This window comes from Hyla sarda, chromosome 2 (assembly GCF_029499605.1).
Source record: "Hyla sarda isolate aHylSar1 chromosome 2, aHylSar1.hap1, whole genome shotgun sequence".
Lineage (NCBI taxonomy): Eukaryota > Metazoa > Chordata > Amphibia > Anura > Hylidae > Hyla > Hyla sarda.
Window position 1 is genome coordinate 332,349,775 of NC_079190.1, and position 19,971 is coordinate 332,369,745.

The following is a 19,971-nucleotide window of genomic DNA, read 5'->3' on the forward strand; positions in this document are numbered from 1 at the left end:
CATTGAGGGACTACAGTTAGAATGCCCCAGGGGTATGCTGATTCACCAGTTGTGTTCAGCATTGTCCCCCAAGCCACTTTAAAATCATGGCATGCCCCCCAGGGTTCTGTTCTTGTTCAATATGTTGATGATTTGTTACCTTGTAGTTTCTCTGAGGAGGCCAGCCTTGAGGATGGTGTTTCCTTGTTGCAATGGCTAGGAAAATGTGGGCACAAGGTGTCAAAGAAAAAATTACAGTGGTGTTCTGAAAAGGTTGAATATCTGGGTTTTGTCCTGACAAAAGGAAAAAGGGAGCTGAGTACGTCTAGGGTCCAGTCTGTGGCGGGCCTGGTCACCCCGCGCACCCGAAAGGAAATGCAATCTTTTCTGGGTATGATAAACTACTGCAGGCAGGGGATTTCTGACTGCTCATTCTATGACAAAATCTTGAGAGATGTTACCCTGTCAGACAAACCAGATCTAATCAAATGGTCCCCCGACATGTACAAAGCTTTTGATTACTTGAAATGTGCATTAATGACATGTCCAGGGCTAGGCCTCCCAGATTACAATTTGCCTTTCCACATGTATGCACGAGACAATTGTAAAACCATGGCGGGTGTGTTGACACAGTTTCACTGAGGCAAACTGCGTCCTTGTGCCTTTTTCTCAAAGGTGATGGCCGTCTCCGTACAAGGGATGCCGGCATGTCTGTGAGCTGTTGCTGCCTGTGCTATGATTGTTGAACTAGCTACCACCCTTACTTTAGGACATGACACTACCTTGTACATTTCTCATGATGTCATCTTCTTAAAGGCCTACATACGCAACACATGTCAGCACAATGGCTCTCTGGATATGAGGTAAATCTACTCAGTAATCCATCCTTGAAAATCGTGTATGCCTCCCCTCCGTCTGGCCCTGCCCCTATACTCAACGCACTCATTGGCCTAAAAAATCATGATGATGCAATGCCGGATACACATGACTGCCTGCAAGTCATCCCCACTGACACCTCACCCAGGCCCGACCTCTCCTCAGTGCCCATACCTGATGCTCCAGAAGTCTTTGTAGATGGGTCATGCACTTGCCCCAATGACAATGTTTACCAAGGCGGTTATGCTATTGTCTAATTACCTGACATTGTCCTCAAGGCCCAGTTATCCCCTATCAGTCCGCACAAGCTGCAGAACTCATCTCCCTCACAAGAGCCTGTACACTTTTTGCTAATAAACCTGTCACCATTTACACTGACAGCATATATGCTCATGGCGTGTTTTGGGACCACAGATTTATCTGACAAAGAAGAGGCTTTGTCGCGGCAGATGGAAAGTCCATCTCCCACTCCACCCTTGTCAACGATCTCTCACATGCACTTACCCTACCATCACAATTAGCCATCATTCATTGCAGGGCACACACACACGTGGGACTGATCACATTTCGAAGGACAATGCTCTAGCAGACCACACTGCCAAACTGGCTGCTACATAACAACCTGCCTCACTGATGTTACCAGTCCTCACACCTCCTTCACTCGAAGACACACAACTTCTTCTCTTTCTCCAGTCCTCTTTTCCCGAACAAGAGGAATATGATTGGTGTTATCCGGTATTGCAGAAAAATCCTGTAACAGGATTGATCTACAAAGAGGGGAAACCATGCATACCCCAACACAGTGCCCCAGTCTTTATTGCTCATTTCCACAGAGTAGGCCACAACAGCATCTCCACCACACACACCCTCCTCTCCCAACACTTTTACATCATGAATTCAAAATAACTGGTAGACGACTATATCAAACATTTCCTCGTATGTCTCAGGAACAACCCCCATACACACCACCATGTACAACACCAACACCTGCAGTATATGCCCTGGTCATCGTAGACATGTTCTCCAGATGGCCTGAAGTATTCCTTACCAAGAGAGAAGATGCAAAAACCACTGTACACATAGTCACACAACACATCATCCCCGGATGGGGATTTCCACTTGTAATCAAGTCTGATCAGGGTCCAGCTTTCACCTCCAGACTCATTATAGAACTTGTAAAAATCCTTCAGGTAGAGTGGAAATTCCACATCCCCTACCACCCACAGAGTTCTGGGGTAGTAGAAAGGATGAACCCGGACAATCAAGGATAAAATAAGAAAAGCAACAGGGGGAACATAAAAAAAAATAATAATAATAATACTTCCCATCATATAAGCTGAAATTAGAATGACCCCACACAAGACCCTTGGCCTGTCCCCCTTTGAAATCCTCATGGGTAGACCCTTCCCCACACCTTGGGCAAAGAAACCTTTGGTGACTCTAAAAGGTGACCTAGATCAAATCAGGAACCAATATGTCACACAACTTATTCAAACCCTGTCAGACATTGAAAACAAAATCTCTTTGAAGTTTCCTCTTTCTTCACAGGAACCAACTCATCCCTTCAAAGTGGGAGACATAGTACTGGTCAAAACACTGCGAGGAAAGAAGTCCCAGGCTGACTTTTCCTACAGTCCCCCGACCTCACCGACAATTCCCCTATCCATGCCACTAGGATCAAGTTGTACCAGAAGAAAGCAGTAAAAGGGGTAATAATCAGGGCAGACAGCCCTGACCTGAAGACACAACCAGAGGTGCTAACGGGGGCAGACAGCCCTGACCTGAAGACCCAACCAGAGGTACTAACGGGGGAAGACAGCCCTGACCTCCATTTCCTAGCAAAGTTTGAAGAGTTCTGGAACCATGTGGAAACAACGCTGCCTGGAGCTCCCATCATGGTCAATAACCTTATTGACTTTATTGACTATTAGCTGCACTCAGGGGCAAGTAGGCAGCACTTGGGAGGGGGGATCCCTGTTCTATGGTATAACTCCACATCCTCGAGTGTTGTTTCCTGGCTTATCCCCCCCCCCTGCCTAATGTACACATGTCCTACTATAGTAAGTGTTTATAGTGATAGGTATAGTACTGTTGATTTCTGCCTTTATTGCCATGTGTGTCCTCCCCTGTATCCGAAAAATCCTTTCTAAGAGTATAAGCGATCTTTCTATGTATCAATCCCTTCCCACAGGACGCTCTCCGGAAGCCTACAAATCGTACGTGCAGCATTATAATAACACTCAGAAATAGAACCATGTTATTTGAGAAATATTATGGTTCTAAGAGGGGATTGAAAGGTTGTATCAGGGCATGCTGTGAGTTGAAGTTAGTGAAAGGTTGCTTGCAGTGGAGTTCTCCTGTATTATTGTTTTATTTTTTCTTTCTTATCTCTTTCTGTTAGTTCTCAGCCTTTTTTCAAGGTCTTGTTCCAAATAATTTCCTTTACCCGTAACTAAAGTTGCTTGCTAAAGAATTCAAACTATCTGCTAATTGGCTAGCTATGTATCCAGGGAAAAAGTACGTAAAATCAAAACAATTATATCACCTTTTACTTGTGTCCACATTTTAATTGGTCAATGTAAATACGCCCTTTGCCTTTTTCTACTGATGCTTAATGCAATAAAGTAGAGTCTGTTACCCCCATATCCCTAGTAGGAAAGCTGAATGATGATTCCTGTGAGAAATATAATTACAGCCATATTTTTTCACCCAGCCTTCCTAGACTTCGGAACAGCAAAGTTTGCCTAACTATATGTTACCACATATTTGGGCAAACATTGCTGTTATTTCTCACAGGAATCCTCATTCAGCTTTCCTACTAGGAAAGCTGAGTGATGATTCCTGTGAGAAATATAATTGCAGCCATATTTTTTCCACTCAGCTTTCCTAGACTTCCGAACAGCAAAGTCTGCGTAAATATGTGGTAACACATCCAACACTTCATACAGGGGGGGGGGGGGGGGTCTGTATACAGCGGTTTTATTCAGTAACAGTATGATGCATTAGTCAGTCACTGTGTGATGTAAAGTGTATTCCTGATGAGGCAGTATTATTTGGTCCTGTATTGTTTATATTCTGGTATTATTGGTATTGTTAGTCCGTTTATAGTGGTTTTTACTTAGTATGGCGGTATTACCCAATCTTTTTGTGCCGGTATAATTTCTTCCATATATACTGATATTATTGTTAATATTGGTCTCAGTATTCAGGATTTGGTCAGTAATGGTATGGTGGTAATATGTATGGTTATTTTATTCCTCCTTGTATACTGGTTTTAGAGCTTAAAATTGTCCTCTTCTATTAGACTTTTACTTATGGGACTTATTTTTTGCTCTGTGGTCTGTAGTTTTTATCGGTATCATTTTTGTTTTGATTGGACTCTTTGATCACTTTTAATAAACATTTTTTTCTGGAATATAAAATGACCAGAAATCAGCAATTCTGGACTCTTTTTTTTTTTCTAACATATGTTTATTTTTGTTTACACTTTTATTAGGGAAGGGACATAATCACTGATGTGCGGCACTAGCAGTAAATGAAGAGCAGTCAGCTAGTAAGCGTACTTCATACACCCAAACTGCTACCATGGCATACATGTACACCATGTTTCTTCAAGGAGTTAATGGTGACTACACTAACCTCCTGCAGTCCTGACAAATCCCTATCTTATGGATTCACTGCTCCCTGAAGTTACCTGTGATGAGGAGCCTGTATTGTCATGCAAAATTAAGTGGTTCTGACCCTTTTAGCCCCTCCCCTTGTATGGCTCCGCCTTTTGCAAAGCCACACACAATTACAATGCTATCCCCCCCCCCCCAGATTTGTGGGGGTTCCTACGCCCCTGCCAGATCAGGCTCTCGATCAGGCTGTGCCCCCCCCACTTGTTCCCCCCAATTTAAAATAGACACATGTTATATTCTAATACAGTGATTCCCAACCGTTCGGCGCTGCCCGGGGTGCCGTGGGATTTTGCCGTGAATTTTTTATTGACATTATTTTTATTTTTTTTCCCGCCCCAGCCTGTGCTCCTGTGACTCACGGCGCTGCATGGGGGAAGGGAAGCGTGCGTGCGTACTGCGCACACAGCGTCCCCCTCCCCCCTGCGGCGCAATAAGCCGAAAATGGTGCCCTGCTACACCAAAGAGGGGAAGATGCCATGGAACTGCAAGCTGCGCCCCATGCCGGCTTGCTTAAGGTACTGTACCCTTTCCACTCCTCTGTTACTCCCCCCCCCCCCGTCATCCATGTCCACCCCCTATTCACCTCTCTGTCCCTTTGTCACTCCAGTCCACCCCTCTTTTACCCCCTTGTACACCCCTCTGTCACCCATGTACACCCCTCTACCACCCATGTACACTCCTCTACACCCCTCTGCCACCCATGTACACTCCTCTCTCACTCATGTACACTTCTACACCCATCTGTCACCCATGCACACCCCTTTGTCACCCCCTATCAGTGGCGGATCCAGGGGGGGCAACGGGGCAATTCCCCCCCCCCCCCCCGAGATTGCTGCCCCTCCCGATACTATATTAGTGATGAGCGGGAGCTGTCAGCCCCGGCTGTACTGTCCGCTCACCTGCAGCGTGTGAACCGCCGGGGACACCATTCTCTGCAGGACACCATTCTCTGCAGGACACCATTCTCTGCAGGCCGCTTGGGCTGCCTGTCAGTGCTGACAATGCTCCGGTCTCAGCATCATTCAGTCTGCAGTCATTACACTGTGCAGGGGCTGGGAAGAGATAAGCTCCTCCCCCTCTCACCCCTCTGTGTTTCCAGCAGGCCGGGCTCAGCTTACTGCCCTCCACCACAGGCCCGGACACCCACCCAATGCCTCCAGACCCCCCTGATGCTGCCCTTCATGGTAAGTAACTTTGGGGGGGGGAGGAGGAGGAAGGGGGGAGGGGTGGGGTCAGTCCCAGGAGACAGGTAAAGGGGAACTCTTATTCCTTTCCCTATCCACCTTACCTCTAACCCTATCGCTATCCCTTCATGGAACTGACCCTATACTCACCCTAAAATATATACACTATCCCTGGCGAAAATTAAGGTACTTTACCTTAAGGGCCTAGTACCTAGGGCACATCAAAAGAAAACTCTCCCCATAGGAGAGAAGCCCTACTGGTACCAAGAATGCGATACTGCAAAGACCTGATCTTCCCAAGTTCACCGGTGATGTTCCTACAGACCTCCACCTCGGAGAAGACTTTCTGTTGGGTCGACACTAAACACCATGCGTTAGTACCAAACCACTAAGCTAACTAAGAATAAAGTGCCCCGGTCTTGGCCACCCAGAGTTCTGAATAAGTTCACTCCAGATAGGTATGGCCGGCAAGTTGACTCCAGCCGATGGCAGCATCCACCCCATTGTAAACCCCTATATTAAAGGAACAATGAAGCAGGAAGGGGTCCATGCTTTCCAGCGTGTCCCCGCACTCATTTCCAGTTATCAGATTTTCTGTACTTCAGGTTGTCCCTTACATATAACTTCCCCTGAAAGCAGCACCAGGCCAAGTCCCAAAACTTATGGGGGATCCTTTTTCATGTTCAAAAGATACAACCCCACCCTCAGATCCCGACCTGGGCAGTCCCTGAGCACCAGAGGCTTCTGGAAGTGGGTCAACAGAACACGTTTGTCAAGGAACTGCCTTGACTGGGTCCTGATTTCCCCACACTCCCAGACCCCACCGATGTATTGCCTTCAGAGCCGGTGCCTTGCCGTAGAATGAGATTTGCCATAGAATGAGATGGTCCGCCTCCATCACATCTTATTGGCTCACTCTTGTCACGTGACATATTTAAACGTCGCGCATCGATGCGCACAGCAGTGTCAGTTTGGCTATCACAGGGAGAGGATCTCCTCTCCCTGTGATAGCTGAAGCTGCACGGAGCTCTCATGGCCTCTGAATAGGATGCAATCATCCTGGCGCCTTATTCGAGTTGTACGGGCATTCATGATTTGACCTTTAGGTAGGTGTGAATGTATGGATGAATGCAATTGGTCCAGAATTACCATATAAGGCCGGAAATGGCCCGTAGTTAGCCATGCCCCCTAAGGAAGCTCAACGGAGCGAAACGTATGTAGAGGTTCGGCATATATTTGGGTAGGGTTCATCATACTATTTGCTACTGGCCTACTGTATTGCTCACCTTGTCTGGTTACTTACTACTGTTTGTTCACACTGTTTACTCCAGCATGAGTGATCTGCCTTGCTTATGATTTAGAATACTATTTCCTTCCTATCTATATGCCTTCCATGGTGTTGTCTTCTTGTGCCATTTTCCTTTTAATATATGTTTTTATGTATGTTACTATTTCTTCAATAAAGATTTGTTAGATTTACCTTTATTTGGTTATCTCTATTCACGTGACCGAAAAGAAGGTAGGTTCAACCTGTTCCCCCATGACAGTTGGAAAAACAGGCTGTAGATCCTAGTGTAGTAAGTCTCTGGCAAGATACATACGCTGCACAGATACATAAACAAGGGAACAGGTACGATCAGGTGTACCCTTTCCCTTTCCCTGAGGGTCAAAGACCAACCCTTCCACTGGTTCACCCTCTGAGCGGCATCCTGGAGCTTACCATCCCAGTTTTTGGTGGGATAATCATCCTGGCCGAGTGTGATGCCTAGAATTTTTGCTGACTCTTGGGGCCCTGGAAGGGGGTCCGGGAGATCAAATGTGGGATCTCCCCCTACTAGCCAGAGACTTTTACACTTATCCCGATTGAACTTAGACCCAGATGCATCCGAGTAGCGATCCACCTCCGACATTACCACATCGACCTCATCTCTCAAGGAGACAAAAATAGTGACATCATCAGCATACTCCACCATCCTCTGGATGGCCTCCGGCTCCGCCAGACTCATCCCGACTCCCACCAATGGCCTACGACCCACCCTCCCAAGGAAGAGACCGATTGTGAACACATATAACAGTGGGCTCAAAGGACAACCCTGACGGACTCTGGAACCCACTCGAAAAGAGTGGCCAGACCACCCGTCACCAGGGGGAAACTCTCAAAATCTTAAATCAATTAACAAAAGTACTCGATAAGCCATATCTAGGGAGGACGGACCAGACGAACTCGTGGTTCACCCGATCAAATGCTTTGGCCTGATCCAAGGACAGCAAGTACCCCCCCCCCCCCCTTCCAGGACAGCAAGTACCCCCCCCTTCCAGAGACCTGCACTACTCCGCTCCACTGCTTCCCTGACACTAAGGGCAGCACTTAAAGGGGTACTTCACTGGACAACATTTTTTTTTTTAAATCAACTGATGCCAGAAAGTTAAACAGATTTGTAAATTACTTCTATTAAAAATCCCATCCTTCCAGTACTTATAAGATGCTGTAAATTACACAGGAAATTTCTTTTAGAATTTCCTTTCTTCCTGACCACAACTGCTCTCTGCTTACACTTCTGTCCATGTCAGGAACTGTCCAGAGCAAAAGGGGATTGCTATGTGGATTTGCTCCTACTCTGGACAGTTCCTAAAATGGACAGAGGTGTCAGCAGAGATAGTTGTGGTCAGGCAGAAAGGAAATTCAAAGAGAAAAGAACTTCCCCTGTATTATACAGCAGCTGATAAGTACTGGAAGGATTGGGATTTTTTAACAGAAGTAACTTAGAAATCTGTTTAACTTTCTGGCACCAGTTGATTCAAAAGAAAATGTTTTCCAGTGGAGAACTTTAAGGTGCTTCTGAAACAGTGCAGTGCTGAGCCCCCGAACTTCACCAGCTGATTAAACAGTATCTTGGCCAGAAGCTTCCTGTCCATATTGAGGAGAGCTATGGGCCTCCAATTCTCAATACGGCTCGGATCTTTAACCTTTCACAGAAGAATCAGGGCTGACCTCCTCTTTGACCTCGGCAGAGTGCCCAAGGAGGGACACTCATTAAATACTTCAGTCAAGAGGGGAGCTAAATACTCCTTAAAGGTCCTGTACCACTCGGATGTTAAGCCATTTGGATCTGGAGACTTCTCAGGGGCAAGCCCCTCAATCTCCAGTCTCACTTCCTCTTCCCTGATTTCTTCTGCCAAAACACCAAGAGAGGGGTCTACCCCTGGCTCAGGAATGGTTTCAGACAGGAAACCCAAACTCACATCCCGATCTAGATCCTTCCTTCCCAAGAGGTGCGAGTAGAAGGATCTGATGACCTCCAAGATCTCTGATCTGGACCGATTCAGAGATTCTGTACTATCAATCAGTCCTGAAATTACTTTACTACTCACTGACATATTGTAGTTTCTGTAAGGGTTGGGCGAGCAGTACCTCCTATAATCCCTCTCAAAAAACAAAAATGATACTAAAAAATCATACTAACAGGCACTTCACTCTGGAAATATTCTCTCGGGAACTTCCAGACGAGAAGCTCGAGTTTCCTCCTCAGACCCTGATACTAGTGATACCTGTTCAGGGACCTGAGGCTCGAGAGCTGGCAGAAGAACCCCGCAACCCGCTTCTTGAATATCTCCCAACACTCTAAGGATTTTCTTCAGAGTCAGGTACTTTTACTAATGTAGTATTATGTCAAAGGACTGTCTTACCTCCTCTTCCTCCAGGAGGGATGAATTCAGCTTCCAATAACCTTTACCCATCCGGGGGGTCTCTGAAACATTCAGGGAAAACAAAATCATGCAGTGGTCGGAGAACTCCACCTCAACCACGGACACTGCGGAAGAGATGGCTTCCTCCTTCAAATAAAACCTAGGCCTAGGCCTGCAGCTACCTTGATGAAAGGTGAAACCTGCGTGGCCTGAGGGGCTCCGGATGTGGGCATCCTCTAGGCGAGCTTCCCTAACTATATATTAAGGGCCACAAAATCGTAAGTCAGCGGATTTTTGGCACCTCTCCTATCTTGGGACCTCGTGACATTATTGAAGTCCCCTCCAAAAATCACTTGCCGACTTGTAAAAAAAAAAAGGGGCTTAATCCTCATAAAGAGGTCCTTATGGCCCCACCTGGTTTGTGGGGCATAGAGACTAAAGAGCCGGAGCTCCTGTCACTTCATGAAGACATCTAAGATCAGGCACCTCCCCATTTCTAATTCAATAACCCGTTGGCATTCAACGGGAGTGGTAAAAAGGACCGCCACCCCACTATACAGCTCAACCGCAAGAGACCAATGGGAGGGACTATGCCTCCACTCTCTTCTGGCTTTAACCAGAGAGGCTAGATCTGACAACCTGGACTCCTGAAAAAATAAAATGTCGGCCTCTGGCCGAGAAAATCAAAGGCTGCAAATCTAGCCGCATCAGACTTGCTATACTGGGGTGAGTGCCACCATACAGGGTGATTAAATTAGATGGTCTCACCCTTTACTTCTGTTTCCATTTCTCTTTAGCCCCCTCATTCCCCAAAGAAGATGAGAAGGCTGCTCTTAGACCTTTTTTTTTTTTTTCTAATTGTCTCCATCCGGCCCCGGTCTAGCCCTGTCATCCAAGGAAGGTGCCTCTACAGGACAGGGCCCAGCCCCCCCCCCCCCCCCCCAGAGACTCTTTCTCCCTAGGCACCTCCCCCTCCAAGGAGGAGATGGTATCGAGGACAAGGTATCGGTTTGACAAGTCAATCAGAGGTGGGGCAGTCAGGCTTCCGTTTTGGACCTGGCCCGCAGTACAAGGAACAGAGGGCTCAGACCTCTTCTTTCTCCCTTTCCTTTTTGATCTTGTCATTCTTTTTGGGCCTCTCTCCACTCTCCTCATCCATACCTTCATAGTGGGAGGAATCAGAAGGGTAGGCCATATTGCCTTCCTATTGTCTCCTGATCTCCTCATTCAGCACGTCCTCCTCCGGGGCTTCAGCGGTTACAGGACCAGCTTCAACAGCAGGGGCCGGAGCTACCCCCATCACCTGGGCACTCTCCAACTCCCTACTCCTCCTCTGATTTTCCTCCCACCTTAGTTTGGCGGGTGCCTTTTTCCTCCTCACTAGCCCTGTTGCGCCCCCATCTGTGCCCGTACCCTCCCCAGCCGAGGCAACTTAACAGCTCTCCTTGGCCGGAGCGGCCGCTGCACGGGCAAAAGTGCTAGGACAATGGCTGAAAGGGTGTCCAAGGACACCCAACAGGTGGCACCGAATCTGTCTACAGGATTCAACCAGATGACCCACCCCACCACACAAAGCACAAACCTGCTCGTTATGGGTGAAAACGGTAACTTTCTTGAACGAGTTCGGACGGGAAATTGCCTTTATGGCAAAATCTCGTCAGCCGGGCCCAGCTCTTCGCCACTTCGTAGTTTGACAAGAAGAACTACGGACAACTGACTGAGAACTGACGTCGAAATCAGACAAACCGTAGGGGTGAATCAGGGCAAAGATGTCACATTCCTACGGTTATTGTCCTGCCCAGATGTCGGGAGGGACCAGACCACCTACCCTTTCCGCTCTTGGAAAGCCCACAAACCGCGCCTCTCTATCCAGAAAGACAGGTTGACCTCACCCCCTCCCCTCTTCCTGGATCAACCTGTCGCCCCTATGTAGAGCTTCCGGGAGGCGCTGTTGCAAATGGCCTCCAGAGCTGGACTGAGACAGGGACCCCCCTGAATCTCCAGCAGCAACATTAGCATAGCTCCTAGGAGCAGTCACTACAGGGGGGAATCCGGACCAGACCCACAAACACTTTCACTACAAACGTTCACTCCACTACTACTCCCACCATCTTTTTCCCCATCCAAAGCAGACTTCTCAATTATATCAGACTTACTACTCTTACTTACTACTCCCACCATCATTCATTACACCAACACTCCTCTCATCCACACCACTACTGCCCCCACATACACCCTTCTCATTCGTACCACAACTACTCCTATCATCCACAACACCATCCATACCAGCATTCACCTTGGTTTTATTAATTTCTACACTCTGCCCTGAGCTGGCCGGGACATAACATAATGTAGCAGGCTTCAGCTTAATCTTCTTTACTCCTGGCATCACTGATGATCCAAGCTCCTCCCTTTCATGTGACATCACCGCCAATGTCACACTCAGAGACAAGGGCTGCCCCTCCGGGCGTACCCCTGTCCCTCCCCTTGCTTCTGACGTGCAGGGACTCCCCTCTCTCACAGGGAAAGACCCCACAACACCAGCTGGTTTAACATTAGACATGGGACCGCCTGTGCGGGGGGCGGTCCCATGTCTAATGTTAAACCTGCTGGATCGCACCAGACCTTCTCTCCGGCACCCGGACACTCCCCACCCCCACCCCCCTCACAGGGGTGTGTCCCACAGCGCCAGCACTGCCAGCAACAGATGGGGAACAACTCCCCTGTATACAAGCTGCCACATTACAATGCTCCAGCACCTAGACACTCCCCCCCCCCCCCTCACAGGAGAGTGTCCCGCAGAGCATGAGGAACCGCTCCAAGAGCACATAGCCTCCCTCTCCCCCCTGGGGCGGTCCTGCAGTACCAGAGCTGCCCACCATAAGCCAATACTGCCCTTCCCTACCAGCAGGATGGGTGGACTTCACATCTATTGCGTCTGAAGCCATCTCTGATGCCATTCTGTACCCCACATGCTGGGGGGGCTCAGCTACCTGAACCAGCTTTGCAGCTGGCCTAGACTCCTGGAAAGGATGAAACACATACTGAACTGTTTCTTGGTGAAACACATACTGAACTGTTTCTTGGGTCCTCTGCTTCTTTGATCTCTGCTTTACTGCCACATCCTCACACTGGTCATCGCCGAAGGTGAAATTCTGGAGGATGGCTGGGGACTCCTGCATCACAATCGCCCTCAATAAACCCCCAGCCTCACTCTCCACATCATCCTCCTCGCTCTCACTTAACGGAAGCGCCACCTGGGTCGGCTCGATGCAGCTGTCCTGGGTGGTTTTGGTGTCACAGGGAATTGCTACAGGCACAGCATCTACCTCCACAACTTGAGCACTTTCCTCCACCTTCTCCTCCCCCTCCTTTACACCTTTAATTTCTTCATCGCCACTACTCTCCCCATCATCAACCTCCACCTTCACCATACCTGGGGATTTCATGGCGGCAAACCGATCCTCGTTCTCCAGCTTCTCCCTGAAGAGACCGCTTCCCTGCAGCATCTCTGCTCTCCTCTCCCCCAGCTTTGCTATGTCAGCCTTCAGGGCCGTGATCCTCTTTTTCAGCTCTGGCCTGTTTCTCTTGGACCCAGAATTTGCCAGACTCTGAGCCCCACGCAGATCCTCTTTGGCCAACCTTAGCTCCTTACTGCAGCGATCATATTCGGCAAACTGTGCGGTCATGCAGGAGCAGTAGGTGACGCTGGACTCCTTGGGCCCTCTTTCAGCCCACACCTCTTCCCTCTTCCTCCTCGCCTTCCTTCCAGCAGATCTCTGGCTGGCACCCGTCGCCTGGGAAGCAGAGCCTGCATTGCTGCAGACTCTGCTAGATCTTCTCCCTCTGGCTGGAACAATGGCTGTTGCTGTTTGCTCTCCACCCCCCGCCAGCCTGGATGAACGGGAGGTGGAGGCCCGGGACTCCCGGGGATCCATGAAGGAAGGCCCTTCCCAGGAGGCTACCACACTCCGGGGGAAGGGCTGATGGAGCACCTGCTTCTTCTCTGCTCTGTCTGGAAGTCTGGAGGATCTCAAAAGGGACACACCCGAACCAGGGCCAGATGATGGCTGCCTGGAAGACGGAGCACTCAAACAATCCCAAGACAGTCCCCCCACCCCTCCCACTGAGACTTGTTCCCCTCCCACTGAGACTTGTTGCCGGCTAGCAGGGGTGGACTGAAAACTCATGGGGCCCCCATGCACCCACACCCATATAGATGCCCTGTCACCATACAATAAATGCATTTTTCAATTCATAAATGACGCAAATAAAGAAAAATAACACAATTTTGGGGTTGTGGGTTCGTTTCTACGCAATATATTTTACGGTTAAAATTACACATTATCTTCATTCTGTAGGTCCACAGATTACAACGATACCCATTTAATGTAGGTTTTGTTAAATTTTTTTAACTTTTTGTGAGAAAATTAACATGAATAAAATTTTCCCATTCTGATCCCTATAACACTTTTTTATTTTTCCGTATACAAGGCAATATGAGGGATCATTGCTTTATGCCATGATCTGTAATTTTTATCTGTATCATTTTTGTTTAGATGGGAATTTTGTATTGCTTTTTATAAATTGTATATGATGTGACAAAAAAGCAGCAATTCCACTTTGGTATTATTTTTTTTTTTTACATTTACGCCATTCACTGTCGTCTCCTAATCTCACCACTGACTGACATCACCCCCCGACGTCTGACTGACATCACCCCCAGACATCACCACTGAATGCTCAGATATCACCCCCTGACTTCACCGGTGACATCACATCTGATATCACCACTAAGTACTCACTGACATCAACCCCCAACAAGTAATGTAATGTATGTACACAGTGAATAAATCACCACATACACTCTGCTCTCCTGGCTGCTATGGGAACTTTAGCTCCGCCCCCAAATCACATGATCATGACATCACCACAGATCCTCAAAGAAATCATCCGCTCCAGCATTCAGAAGGTACAAAGTAGGTCCTGATTGGGCAGTCACTGCCATTATGTTCTGTGTGGAGATCCCTGTTTTTAACCCCTTAACAACCACGGACGTAAATGTACGTCCTGGTTTGGTGGGACTTTGCGCACCAGGACGTACATTTACGTCCTGTGTATGACCGCGAGCATCGAAACGGTGCTCACATCATACACAGCAGGTTCCGGCTTCTAGCAGCAGCCAGCGCCCGTCGGTAATGTCTGACATCCGTGATCGCGCGGATGTCCGCCATTAACCCCTCAGATGCCGTGATCAATACAGATCACGGCATCTGCGGCAGTGCGGTACTTTGAATGGATGTTCGAATCGGCCACAGCGGTGCCGCCGCGATCCCATCATCCAGCATGGCAGCCGGAGGTCCCCTCACCTGGCTCCGGCCGTCTCCCGGGGTCTTCTGCTCTGGTCTGAGATCGAGCAGACCAGAGCAGAAGATCACCAACAATACTGATCGGTGCTATGTCCTATGCATAGCACTGAACAGTATTAGCAATCAAATGATTGCTATAGATAGTCCCCTATGGGGACCTAAAAAGTGTAAAATAAAAGTTGAAAAATGTAAAAATAAAAAGTAAAAAAAAAGTGAAAAATCCCCTTCCCCAACAAAATTTTAAATGGTCTGTTTTTCACATTTTACCCCCAAAAAGCGTAACATTTATTTTTTTATGAACATATTTGCTATCGCTGTGTGTGTAAATGTCAGAACTTTAAAAATATAATGTTAATGATCCCGTATGGTGAATGGCGTAAACGTAAAAAAAAAAAAAAAAAAAAAGGCCAAAAATGCTGCTTTTTGGTCACATTTTATTCAATAAAAATGTATAAAAAATTATCTAAAAGTTTTATATATGCAAATGTGGTATCGATAAAAAGTACAGATGACGGCGCAAAAAATGAGCCCTCATACCACCCTATATACGGAAAAATGAAAAAGTTATAGGTGGTCAAAATAGGGCGATTTTAGATTACTGATTTTGTACAAAAAGGTTTCGATTTTTTTTAAGCGGTATAAAAATATAAAAGTGTCTAGCCATGGGTATCATTTTAATCATATTGACCCACAGAATAAATAACACATGTCATTTTTACCATAAAGTGTACAGCGTGAAAACAAAACCCTCCAAAATGTGCAAAATTGTGGTTTTCATTTAAATTTCCTCCCTAAAAAATTTTTTTTTGAGTTTGCCGTACATTTTAGGGTAAAATGAGAGGGTTCATTACAAAGTACAATTGGTCATGCAAAAAACAAGCCCTTATATGGGTCTGTAGATGGAAATATAAAAGAGTTATGGATTTTAGAAGGCGGGGAGGAAAAAACGAAAACGCAAAAATAAAATTGGCCTGGTCCTTAAGGTTAAACTGGGCTTGGTCCTTAAGGGATTAAGTGACTGCCGGCCAGGACTAACATGATGCAGAGGGAGCGGGACCCCCTTTCTTTCCTGGCCATGTGGGGCCTGGAGCATGAGCTCCAAAAGCTCCAATGATAATCCGGCCCTGACCCAAACACACTGCTCACACTGAACTGTTGTGGGCTGTGTGTAGCAGAGTGTGTAGCAAGGAAGTTTTCCCCTGTATGGCTTCTGATTATATCTTGCCTGCTGGGTAATGCCCCTTCCCAGTCTGTGAATCTGAGTGAGACTGACCAGAAAATACTAAGCAATATCCAGGTACAATACTCAAAAAATTATAAATATAAAGGCAGGGGATGGTTTATCATGATGGGGGCAGTGATTGGGAGGATTATAAAGTTTACCAAGATCATGACAGGTACTCTTTAACCAAGTAGGAGGTTTGAATAGAGCAATAATACGGACATGTACATGAAGCTTAAAAATTTTAAAATCCATGACCTTTAGATCAAATTCAGTTACTTATCACCTCTTGTTCTTTTTATGCATTAGTACAAAGACTACAATGGGAGACCCACTGTGTGACCACAGTGAGAAGGAGTTTGAATGAAGTGGTAGTTGAGCATGATTGTTACAGCTCTATAAGACTCAGAATTAGCCAAGGTGAGTGCTTTAGGCCACTCCTGTAACTCTTTTATGTTTGCATGGAACAATTTCCTATGTGTCTATGCAGTAGAAAGAGAGAAGTGCTCATGTCGCTGTACAGAACACTGGTGAGGCCTCTCTTGGAGTATTGTGCACAGTACTGGAGGCCGTATCTCCAAAAGGATATAGATACTATAGAGGGAGTTCAGAGAAGAGCTACTAAACTAGTACATGGATTGCAGGATAAAACTTACCAAGAAAAGGTTAAAGGACCTTAACTTGTATAGCTTGGAAGAAAGAAGAGAAAGGGGATATGAAGCTTTTAAATACATAAAGGGAATCAACACTGTAAAGGAGGAGAGCATATTTAAAAGAAGAAAAACTACCACAAGAGGGCATAGCTTTAAATTAGTAGGGCAAAGATTTAAAAGTAATATCTGGAAGTATTACTTTACTGAGAGAGTAGTGGATGCATGGAATAGCCTTTCTGCAGAAGTGGTCACTGCAAATACAGTGAAGGAATTTAAGGCTATCCTTCATATAAGATAGGGCCAGGGACTATTGATAAGATTCAGATTATTGGGCAGACTGGATGGGCCAAATGGTTCTTATCTGCCGGCACATTCTATGTTTCTATGGAAAAAATTTCACTTTTTATAGAAATCATACCTTTGCATGGTGCAGAAGTCTCTTGTGGAGGACTAAGTGTAGTGCTTTCCATGTCCATGAAATCTAAAGCAGCTTGGCCTTTATAAACAATTAGAAATATGGCAGACATGTTAGATTATACTCCATTTTTACAACTGTGTTCAGGAAAAACTAAACAACAATTCATCCAAAAAAAACAAAGTATACAGTTTTTATTCTGGCCTTGTTAACAGTACAGGAATTTTGCAGAGTATTTCCATGAGGGAATTTTGGGCAGATTTTTCTTACAGCAACCTCCTCCGAATTGCTGCGGACTGTAATCGTTGCCTCATTCACTACAGATAAAACACAAGAATGCGCTCCATAGTGAAACAACACCAGCGGATAGCCCCGCTAAGAGAAAGTTGTGCTTACCGCAGGTGGTTGTGTAAACACCCACTCAACAATGGTTTAAGTGAGTGAGGATCAGAGTTCCATCCATGGCCCTCCTGCTGACACATAACGGACAATGGAAGACTTCTAGCGGGAGCTGCAGGATAATGAATTAGTGCTGGCTGGAACGACCACAGGTAAGGAAAACTGTTTATTCTGAAACAATGCAACACGTTTCACCGCGCATTCATGGCTTTATCAGGCACGGCTTTATGTTGCATTGTTTCAGAATAAACTGTTTTCCTTACCTGTGGTCATTCCAGCCTGCGCTGATTCTTTATCCAGCAGCTCCCGCTAGAAGTCTTCCATTGTTCATTCACTACAGGGCAGTGTCGGAACTTCTCTGGTGGAATCCAATTCCAGTTCCATTCAGAGATTCTGTGGTGTGAACAGGATTTAGTGTTCTTTGTTTTTTTTTTTTACTTCCTGTGATCCTTTCTAGTACTGTTTGTTCCTTTCAGCTTACCTGGCATCTTGCAGACAAGGTAACTTATCCACCACATGTCATTTACTGTCCTGTAAATTAACCCACACAGTCCTAGCCTGTTTAGTGTAAGCAGTGTACTGCCTCCTATGACCAAATGACTGGTCAGAGCAGGGCCAGTCCATTCAGCCAATCACTGGCCGCATTAGTGTTTCCTCTAGTCCAGTAATTGGCTGAGCAGGAAGGTTCTGCTCCGATCTCTAGTCTTGGAAGCAGGAAGAGCAGAAGAGTAGAGAGGGATTAGAAAGAGCTGAGGAGGGCATATGGGTGACCCAGGTAGGTACGTATTTTTTTTTTTCGTTTTTGTTTACACCGCAGTAAGTAAAATCACTAACATTTAGTGTAATTCAAAAATAGTGAAAATGTTTTAATCACTCAACAGTTGTTTAGCCCAAGCAGTGTCCATCCCATCCTCCTTGCTACCTTTCTTTATCTGTTTGCTCCATTCAGAACCCCCCCCCCCCCCCGTCCCCCACCCCGTGCCTCCTACTATACGTGCAAGATTAATATTTTTCAGTCCATTTTTCTGTAACATCTCCCTTTAGCAATAAAATACTGTCTGGTCTGCTATGCCTGATGTTCTTATGAGTGTGCTTATTGTAAGCCAACCTGAGTATTATATAGTAACATAGTTCATAAGGTTGAAAAAAGACCAGAGTCCATCAAGTTCAATCTATATCCCTAATGAGTCCCTACTGAGTTGATCCAAAGGAAGGCAAAAAACCCTCATACTAGAGGTAAAAATTCCTTCCCGACTCCAAATATGGCAGTCAGAATAAATCCCTGGATCAACGTTCTGTCCCTATAAATCTAGTATACATAACCAGTGATGTTATTATTCTCCAAAAATGCATCCATCCCCTTTTTGAACTCTTTTACAGAGTTCACCATGACCACCTCCTCCGGGAGAGAATTACACAGTCTCACTGCTCTTACAGTAAAGAACCCCCGTCTGTGATGTTGTAGAAACCTTCTTTCCTCTAGACGTAAAGGATGCCCCCTTGTATAAAATATAGTCCAGGGTATTAATAGATCATGTATAATAACTATGTATAAATATATCAGGTGGCAGTACAGAGATCTCTCCGATCTCTGTACTGCCCCCTGATTTATTTATACATAGTTATTAAGTCTCCCCTAAGTCTTCTTTTTTCGAAACTTAATAACCCTAATACTGATAATCTTTCTGGGTACTGCTGTAGTCCTCCCATTCCCCGTATTACCCTGGTTGCCCGTCTTTGAACCCTCTCCAGCTCCACTATATCTTTCTTGTACACTGGTGCCCAGTACTGTACACAGTATTCTATGTGTGGTCTGACTAGTGATTTGTACACCGGTAGGATTATTTCCTTGTCGTGGGCATCTATGGCTTTATTGATGCACCCCATGATTTTATTTGCCATGACCGCAGCTGGCCGACACTGGTCACTAAGACCCCTAAGTCCTTTTCTACGTCAGTCGTTCCAAGTGTTCTCGCATTTAATACATAATCCCAGCCCAGATTTTTCCTCCCCATGTGCATAACCTTACATTTATCAGTGTTGAACCTCATCTGCCACTTCCCAGCCCAAATCTGTAACGTATCCAGATCCATTTGTAACAGTTCACTGTCCTCTATTGTGTTTATCGCTTTACAGAGTTTAGTATCATCTGCAAAGATTGCTACTTTACTATTCAACCCCTCTACAAGTTCATTAATAAATATATTAAATAGGACAGGACCCAAGACTGACCCCTGTGGTACCCCACTAGTAACAGTCACCCAATCTGAATAAGTACCATTAATAACCACCCTCTGTTTCCTATCACTGAGCCAGTTACTTACCCACTTACACACATTCTCCCCCAGCCTAATCCTTCTCATTTTATGCACCAATCTTTTATGAGGCCCCGTATCAAATGCTTTGGAAAAATCCAGAAATATGAAATCCAGCATTTGCCCCTGGCCCGGTCTGGAGCTCACCTCCTCATAAAAGCTGATTAGGTTAGTTTGACAGGACCGATCCCT

General features: G+C 46.2%; 2 protein-coding genes across 5 annotated transcripts in view; one reads left to right on the forward strand and one right to left on the reverse strand.

Moving 5' to 3' along the window:
- The window catches only part of LOC130356430 (uncharacterized), a 628,644-nt gene that overhangs the window by 197,325 nt on the left and 411,348 nt on the right, over window positions 1–19,971 (forward strand). The gene's annotated exons all lie outside the window — the stretch shown is intronic.
- The window catches only part of LOC130356426 (C4b-binding protein alpha chain-like), a 298,320-nt gene that overhangs the window by 176,855 nt on the left and 101,494 nt on the right, over window positions 1–19,971 (reverse strand). For all 4 annotated transcript variants that reach the window (XM_056557959.1, XM_056557958.1, XM_056557960.1 and 1 more), the window contains exon 4: window positions 17,069–17,146. In XM_056557959.1, the coding sequence (XP_056413934.1) occupies window positions 17,069–17,146 (78 nt within the window). The remainder of the gene's footprint in view (window positions 1–17,068; window positions 17,147–19,971) is intronic.